The 9,142-nt window shown below is 37.5% G+C and overlaps 1 protein-coding gene across 1 annotated transcript; it reads left to right on the plus strand.

Moving 5' to 3' along the window:
* Positions 1 to 324: 324 nt before the first annotated feature.
* LOC107473502 (uncharacterized) lies at positions 325 to 1,830 on the plus strand. Its single transcript, XM_016093080.1, has 2 exons — positions 325 to 962; positions 1,266 to 1,830. The coding sequence occupies exons 1-2, from the start codon at positions 325 to 327 to the stop codon at positions 1,828 to 1,830; spliced, it is 1,203 nt and encodes a 400-aa protein (XP_015948566.1).
* Positions 1,831 to 9,142: the final 7,312 nt, after the last annotated feature.

The following is a 9,142-nucleotide window of genomic DNA, read 5'->3' on the forward strand; positions in this document are numbered from 1 at the left end:
ATATATGTTATCAATTGACGTTTTATAACATCAATTTTTAAAGAAAGTTGTTAATGGAGTGACTGAAGGACAAATATGATTAATTCACAATCTTTAAATGACTAATTTGATTGAAAAAAATTTTTAAGACTGAATTTTAAAAAATATCTTATCTTTCAGGAATAATTTGATTATCAACTCATTTTTTCTAGTTAAGTTTTGAATGTTTGTTATCTTGATTCCTAAAAGTTTATCTTCTTTTAAATTGGACATTGCCTCTCTGCAAGAATTAATATATTTTGATTTGTCGCAATAAGAAGAGAAAAAGCAAATAACCGTTGGATAATGGATGCGGATGGCAGAGATGTTGAAAATGGTATTGAGATTTCCTCAGTGGAACAAGATGCTGAGGAGGCAATATTGGAAGAGATGGCTTGTGCTACCCGACTGTTAGGGGTTGGGCTGCCAATAGTGCAAGCAAATATTCTCAGTCCAAGTGGCATATCCAAGATCCAAAAGGTTCCTGCTTTGTTGCGTCAAAATCCCAACTTTGCTAGCTTCTGTTCACCCGAAATGATGTCATTTGGTCCCATGCATCACCATCGGCAGAATGGTGATCTCCAACTGGGACAACAATTCAAATACCTTTGGGCGTTCCGTTATATTACGCAATTCACATGCAGTCGAGGTAGACAAGTTGAAGATTCAAAAAGGTTTCTCTATGAAACTGTAACACAACACATACAGCTGTTAAGAGATATGTTCAGTGAGGACGTGACTAAAGGGTACAACGATAAGGAACTAGCACAGATTTTGTTTGTGGATGGATGTGCTTTGCTCTATTTCATGAAAAACGTTGATGATTCAGAACTGGTGATGCTAAAGTTTGACCAGTTGTGGTGTATATGGAAAGATATTATCTTGTTGGAAAACCAACTTCCAGCAAAATTGTTGTACTTACTGATCGGTGATTCTCCAGTTCGGTTGGAAACATTTTTGTTAAGTTTTCTATTCCGCGGCCTACCAAAGCATCCACAAGATTTAGCCACCTTTTTTTGAAGACGAGATGATGATAGTGAAGTACCAACTCATATACTGGACTGTATTCGCTCATATTACTCTTATAAAGGTAGTCAATCCCGAGAAGAGGTAAAAGTACGGTTCCCGTGGTGTCCTGGAATTTGTGTGCGTATTGTTATTTCATCAATAGAAAAGGTATTTCCAGGACCATTCCTTAAAATAAAAAATAAAATTGAATCTCTCTTCCCAAAGATTTATTGGAATAGCTATAAGAACATAGGGGATCTTAAAAAAGCGGGTATTCAAGTGAAAGTAAGCCAAACTGATGAATGGAAATGGCTTGACATTTCTTTCACCTCCAACTTGTTTAGAGGACACTTGATGCTTCCACGGATTGTGATTAATGACCTCACACGTTATCTCTATCACAACTTGATTGCATATGAGATGTGTCCGGATTTTCGTCACGGTTTCGAATTTTACTCTTTCTTTTCTTTGATGGATTCCTTCATTGATGACGCTGAGGATGTGAAAGAGCTCAGAGAAGCTGGTGTCCTAGAAAACTCCCTTGGAAATGATGAAGAAGTGGCCAAATTCTTCAATGAACTAGGCCATGTATTGCTAAACAAAGATCTCAACTACAATAATAAATATGCTGAAATCAAGTGGCAAATCCAAAAGCATTGCGTAAACAAATGGAAGACTTGGTGGGCTCAATTATACAACACTTACTTCAATACCCCATGGTCTTACATTACCTTTTTTGCTGTTGTGTTTGCATTGGTTCTTGCTTTTCTTCAAACATTCTATACCTTAAATCCTACTAAGTGAAATTCGTATTAGTCTGATTAAGTATGTATATTGGTCAGTACTAAGTATTAAGGTCAAAATAAAGTGACATCCTCTCCACAATAAGTAAGGTTTGCACCGAACTATTGTGGTAGAAAAAGAAGAAGAAAAATTTTGTTGTGATGTACATTTTTTTCATTTTTTCTTGTCTTTTTTGTTTTGCATGGTATGTTGTAAACTTGTAGTGCTATGGTGCTATTGAAGTATTGATTCGATCAAGTTATTTAAATAATCAGATTAAATTTGTATAATAAGTTTTTCTTTTTAATTATTCACAACTCTTATTAAACTTTTCTCAAATTTAAAATTCAAAATGTGATGATTTGAATATATCAATTCAACGAGATCAAAATGGCACTGTTATTTTTTCCTTTTTTTTTCCTCTTCGTTGATGTTCTTCTCCTTTCTTCTTTGTTTTTTTTCTTTCTTTTGAATACCAATACTCTCTTTCTCTCTCTATCTCTCTCTCTCTCTCTCTCATGTGGTTTATAGCCACTTCTTTTCTTTTTTTTTTTTAAGTGACAATTAGATTTTCGAAGATTTTGATTTTGGACTAATTAGTTCTTGAAGAAAAAAAGTATATAATTAGGTCTTTGAGGATAATAAATGGTGGACATGTATGTCCTTCCGTCAACGGATAATACGAAATGAAACAGAGTTCTTCATGCATGTATTTCATTATTTACAGTGGTGACGTCGGGACGTTGCTTGGGTCACCAATTTTGGCGAGGTTAACAACCCCACTATGGTGAAAATAGCTAAGAACCCACCTTGGTTGGCTAAGCCAAGGATGCACCTCTTACTCTCAAAGAGCCTAGAGGAAAATAAGCACACAGCTTAAATATATAACTCAATCAATTCAATTCATAAACAAAAGGGGTACATACGCATATTTATACTAGTAGAAAAAGGGGAACTTTCATGACTCGGACGATGTAGGACTAACTCATAACACAATATAATAATATATGCTAAACTAGACTACTTTAATTAACGACACAAACATAAAGATACAACTCTCGCATCATTCTCCCTGGGTTGGAAAGGGCTCCTGCATTATCCTCCCTGGGTTGAAAAAAGCTCATCTTGCATTGGCAAAAGATTTCATTGGTGAGTGCATTTGAAAGATGTGAAAAAGCATAGCTCAACTTGATTCTTTTGACCATCTACATGTTGTAACGAGGTTAATACGATCTTCTTGCCATCTTTGATAAAGGAGTATGTATTTTTGAAACCATCATGAATAGCTCGACAATCATATTACCAAGGACGTCCTAACAGTAAATGACACGCGTCCATCGGGATGACTCACACCATACTTTATCCTTGTATTTGCTTCCCATAGAAAATTGGACACAACATCACCTTGTTACTTTAACTTCATTCTCCTTTTTTAACCAATGCAACTTGTAAGGATGAGGATGTAACTCGGTTGGAAGCTTCAGTTTGTCTTCCATATAATTTGAAACAACATTTTCACAATTTTCGCTGTCTATGATGACCTTGCAAACCTTCTCTTCAACGGTGTATTTTGTGTGAAAGATATTGTGGCGTCACCAACTCTCGTCTTCTATTATCCTTGCAGTATTCAAGTTTCGACAACATAGTCAACCTCACCTTCCTCCTCTTGCTCCTGAATTGGGTTTTCATTAACCTCTTCTTCGATAAGAGTGATAACCCTTCATTTTGGACAATCAGCAGCAATATGCCCAAAACCTTGACATTTGAAGCATTTCCTACCTGATGATCCACGCTCCTTATTGCCCTAAAAAATCCTGTCTTCACTTCTTGTTGAACATCAAGGATGACTTCTTTGTTCTTCGGTGACTGAGTGTTATTCCTTTGTGTTCTTTGCTTTTCAATCTTTAATGACAGCCTAATGACATCATCCAAGGTCCAATATGGTTGCAACTGAACAACATCAGAAATTTCTGTGTTCAGTCCTCCAAGATAACGAGCAATTGTTTGTTCTTCAAACTCTTGAATGTCACACTTCATAAGCATCTCTTCGAAGAAGTCCATTGTATATTCTTCCACAGATAACGACCTTTGCCTCAAATTATGAAATTTGATAAAGGTATCTTGCCTGTAATTTTTAGGAAGAAACTTACGCTTGAGCGCACGATGTAGTTTATCCCATGTCTTGATCTTTCTTCTTCCTTCTCTTTCTCATTGACGCTTGAGATTCTCCCACCAAACTGGCGTATGCTTCTTCAACTTGATTGCTATAAGCTTCACGTGCTTGTCGTCTGGAATGTCTTTTAACTCAAATACTCTTTCAACTGTGCAAAGCCAGTCGATGAAATCATCTGGTTGGAGTCTCCCTTCAAACTCAGGAACATCAATTTTGATTCCTAAATCTTTAACTTTGTGAGTCATGTTGTGTCGTGCTCTTCGTATGGACAAATATTCAAACGAAGAAGAATTGTCATCACTCTGCCTGCCATGATTATTTTGAGCAGCTTCACATTTTGCAAGTTGCTCTTGCAACTCCTTAACTTGACGGTATAACTCTTCCATTTCAATCTCTTGAGTAGTTCTACGCTTTGGAGCCATCTTTTACTACTATGCAATGAGGTTGATGCTTGGTGTCGATGTTATGATGATCCACAATGATGATGGGAATGAATGATAATCACCAACAGAAGAGAAAAGAACAATATTACCCGAAACTTTGCAGCATACAATTCGTACTGACGACGACTCATACCAACAGCAAGAGAACCTCACTAAGGACCGTACCCACGAACCAAATAAAAATTTACTGGAACAAGTCGAGGATCGATCTTGCTCTGATACCAAAGCATTGTTCAATTTTCTATTTGCCAGCCTACCAAAGCATTCACAAGATTTAGCCACCTTTTTTCGAAGACGAGATGATGATAGTCAAGTACCAACTCATATACTGGACTGTATTCGCTCATATTACTCTTATGAAGGTAGTCAATCCTGAGAATAGGTAAAGCTACGGTTCCCGTGGTATCCTAGAATTTGTGTGCGTATCGTAATTTCATCAATAGAAAAAGTATTTCGAGGACCATTCCTTAAAATAAAATATAAAATTGGATCTCTCTTCCCAAAGTGTATTGGAATAGCTATAAGAACATAGGGGATCTTAAAGAGGCAGGTATTCAAGTGAAAGTAAGCCAAACTGATGAATGGAAATGGCTTGACATTTCTTTCATTTCCAACTTGTTTAGAGGACAATTGATGCTTCCACAGATTGTGATTAATGACCTCACACGTTCTCTCTATCACAACTTGATTGCATATGAGATGTGTCCGAATTTTCTTCACCGATTCAAATTTTGCTTTTTTTTTTCGTTGATGGATTCCTTCATTGATGACGCCGAGGATGTGAAAGAGCTCAGAGAAGCTGGTGTCCTCCAAAACTCCCTTGGAAATGATGAAGAAGTGGCCAAATTCTTCAATGAACTAGGCCATGTAGTGCCAAGCAAAGATCTCACTACAATAATAAATATGGTAAAATCAAGCGGCAAATCCAAGAGCATTATGTAAACAAATGGAAGACTTGGTTGGCTCAATTATACAACACTTACTTCAATACCCCATGGTCTTACATTACCTTTTTTGCTGCTGTGTTTGCATTGGTTCTTGCTTTTCTTCAAACATTCTATACTTTAAATCCTACTAAGTGAAATTCGTATTAGTCTGATTAAGTATGTATGTTGGTCAGTACTAAGTATTAAGGTCAAAATATAAAGTGACATCCCACTACAAGAAAAAAGGCATGTCGGCACCCTTTTTTCTTGCCACGCTTTTAAAGCGTGCCCGAAAGTGGTTAATGGCCACGCTTTTGCGAGGGTGGCCACTGATTTGTGATTTGGCCACACTTTTTTTGCCACGCTTTTATCGGCATGCTTTTACGAGGGTGGCCACTTATTTGAAATTTGGCCACGCTTTTTTACTGCCACGCTTGAAAAGCGTACCCATAGAGAGAAATTGGCACGCTTTTACGAGAGTGACCACTGATTTGATATTTGGCCATGCTTTTTTTGCCACGTTTGAAAAGCGTGGCCATAAAGGAAAACCGGCACGCTTGAAAAGCATGGCTATACCATGTTTATTTTGGCACCGTAAAAAAATGTGCCGATAGAGTTCCCTCCCCTAAAATTTAGTTTTCCACCTATTTTTTCCACACTTAACCTTTTTTTTCTAAGTTATCAAATTTTACCCTAAAAATAATAACAACAACACACACTAACTTACACACTAACTAAAAACAGTGAAACCCTAAAAATTTACTTTCAAACCCAAAAAGCTAAGGCGCCGTAGCTTCATCTTCACGATCGAACCCAGCCTTGGCGTCTGATAAACCCCAATTTGACGGTTTATCTTGTATTGAATTTAGAGTATTTTGATAACCTTTTCTCGCATTTAGCCTATGAATTGGCATGGTTTTGTAATCTCTCCCGTATTTGTGCCTAAGTGTAAAAACATGCTTTTAAGCCTCTAATTTGATAATTTTAATTCATCCTTGATTCCATAAGATGCCTTGATGTGTTTGCTAGTAATCTCAGGGTGAAATAGGCTAGGCATGGATCAAAGGAAGCAAGGAAGGAAGCATGCAAGTGGAGGGAAGCACAAAAAGCCAAAGAATTGATCTCGGCCAAGCACACGTACGCGCACAGGGCGCTCGCGCGCACATCGCAGAATTAGCCAGGGACGCACACGCGTACCGTGCGCGCACGCGTCGTAGTCTGCACGTGATTCTGTTATTGCAACACGTGCCTGGCGATTTTGGAAGGTTTCAGCAACCAACTTTGGCGCCAAAATGCATATAAGAGCCAAGGATTGAAAGGGATTGACATACATTCATTCATTCATTCACACATTGACACACATTCACACCCATAGACTAATTTTAGATCATGAGGTAGATATTTTTAGTTAGTTACATTTGTAGAGAGAGAAACTCCAACCTCTCTCTAGGATTCATCTTCATTTTCTCAATTCTCAACCATTCCTTGGTGAGATCTATTGCAACTCTCATTTTACTTTGTTCATGTTGTAGATCATCTTCTCTAATCTCAATTAGTGTTTGTAATTGTTCAATTCTCATAGATCTTAGGAGTGCACTAAAGCTAGACTTCCCTAGGGTAAGACTAGGACTTGTGACTCAAGTTAGTTACTTTTACTTGACTTTCCTCTATAATTAGGGGGTTAACTAAGTGAAGCAACACTCCTTTGTTATCACAATTGAAGGAAGCTATAGTGATGGAACTTCCAATGTTCAACCTTGGCCAAGGCTTTTAATATTGATTGATTGTTGTTTTCTTTTGTTAGCACTTTTATGCCACACTCTTCAAGCCACAAAAGACCACTTAACCAATAGCATGCATCCTTGTAGCATTCCTAGGGAAGAACGACTCGGGACTAATACTCTCGGTTATAGATTGTAGAATTGTTTGATGGTGGATTTTCCGTCGGTTTAGACTATACTACGATTGATTACTTGATAATTTCTATACCGGCAAAAAATTCATTTATCAGCGTCGTTCATCCATCTTCAGCGTTCAGCCTCATCTTCTCAAACCCAGCCTTCGTCGTTCATCCATCTCCATCGTCATCTTCATCACTGCCCTTCATCGCACCCAGAAAATCCTAACCGCCATCATGCCATCATCTACGTCACTGTCGCCACCCTTCGCGCTCAAGATTGCAACCAGGTTCATCGTTGTGTTAGCCAGCTCGCCATTCCTCTTACTGTCCTTCTCGCCATTCTGGTCGTCGTGCTGCTCGCCTCTCTCTGTCGCGGTTCTGCTCGCCTCTCTGTCGTGGTTCTGCTCGCCGTGCTGCTCGAAGGTTAGTCCTCAGTTGTGCTCCATCTTCGTTTTTTTAAAATGCTCCATCTTGTTGTGCTGCTGTTTTAATTTGAAAAATAGACGATTATTGAATGTTTTCTGCTGTTTTATTGATTAGTGATGAGGTCTTGCTGTTTTAATTTGTAATGAAGAAAATCGGATGATTATTGAATAATGTTTTCTGCTGTTTTATTGAATTGATTAGTGGTTAGCTCTTGCTTTTTATTGAATGATTTCTACTGTTTTCTGCTGTTTTAACTGCATTCTATAATTATTGATGTTATTGTTCTTGGATTTGTGTTTTATTGAATTGATTAGTATTATATTTTATTTGAAAGATTAACTTATCAGTATTTCTATTTTTCTTTTTTTTCTTTTTTTTATTTGAAAAAGGATTAGGCCACGCTTTTGAAGTGTAACGATAAGTCTTTAATTTTTGGCACGCTTTAAAAGCATAGCTGTATATCCATCTTTCGGCACGTTTTAAAAGTGTGGCTGTATATCCATCTTTGGGCACGCTTTAAAAGCGTGGCTGTTTATCCATCTTTCGGCACGCTTTAAAAATGTGGCTACAGGGTTATACATACAGCCATGCTTTTAGGCGTGCCAATAGATAAAAGCATGGCAAAAAGTAAAGCGTACCAACAGATCAAGAAAAGCGTGCCGATAGATCAACCGGCACGCTGGCAGATGTGACCCTTTAAAAAGCGTGCCGATAGCTTAAAAAACGTGGCAAAAAACTATCAGCACGCTTTTTTGCTACTTTCGGTACACTTTAAAAGCGTGGCAAAAAGTTTATTTTCTTGTAATGTCCTCTCCACAATAAGTAAGGTTTGCACCGAATTGTAGTAGAAAAGAAGAAGAAAAATTTTGTTGTGATGTAAGGTTTTCTTTTCCTTTCTTTTTGTCCCTTTTTTTTGCATGGTATATTGTAAACTTGTAGTGCTATGGTGCTATTGAAGTATTGATTCGATCAAGTTATTTAAATAATCACATTAAATTTGTATAATAACTTTTTTTTAATTATTCACAACTTTTATTAAACTTTTCTCAAATTTAAAATTCAAAATGTGATGATTTGAATTTATCAATTCAGGGAGCCATTCACATGAAGTTGTCAAAAACAACTTTTTTTAAAGACACTTTATATCTACCAATTATCTATTGACACATTACATAGTGATTAGATTTGGTTTAACATGGTCGATTTTTAACCAAAATTAACAACCCGGATTGATTTATATAAACCGAACCAGGTCATGCTTAATTTTTTTTTAATTTGAAAACCGAGCAATGCGCAGTCGCGCACTCCTCCCTTCTCCCATTTCCATCTTCTTCTTCTTCTCACCTTTCCGCCACCTCTGCTCCGCCGGCAGCCACCACCGGACGGCCAGCCTCTTTCTCTCTCTCATCACCACCCAACCCCTCTTCTTTCTCTCTCTCTCTTCCCCTCTCACCCATCCAGTTCA

The sequence above is a fragment of the Arachis duranensis genome, chromosome 2 (genome assembly GCF_000817695.3).
Source record: "Arachis duranensis cultivar V14167 chromosome 2, aradu.V14167.gnm2.J7QH, whole genome shotgun sequence".
In the NCBI taxonomy this organism is placed as follows: domain Eukaryota; kingdom Viridiplantae; phylum Streptophyta; class Magnoliopsida; order Fabales; family Fabaceae; genus Arachis; species Arachis duranensis.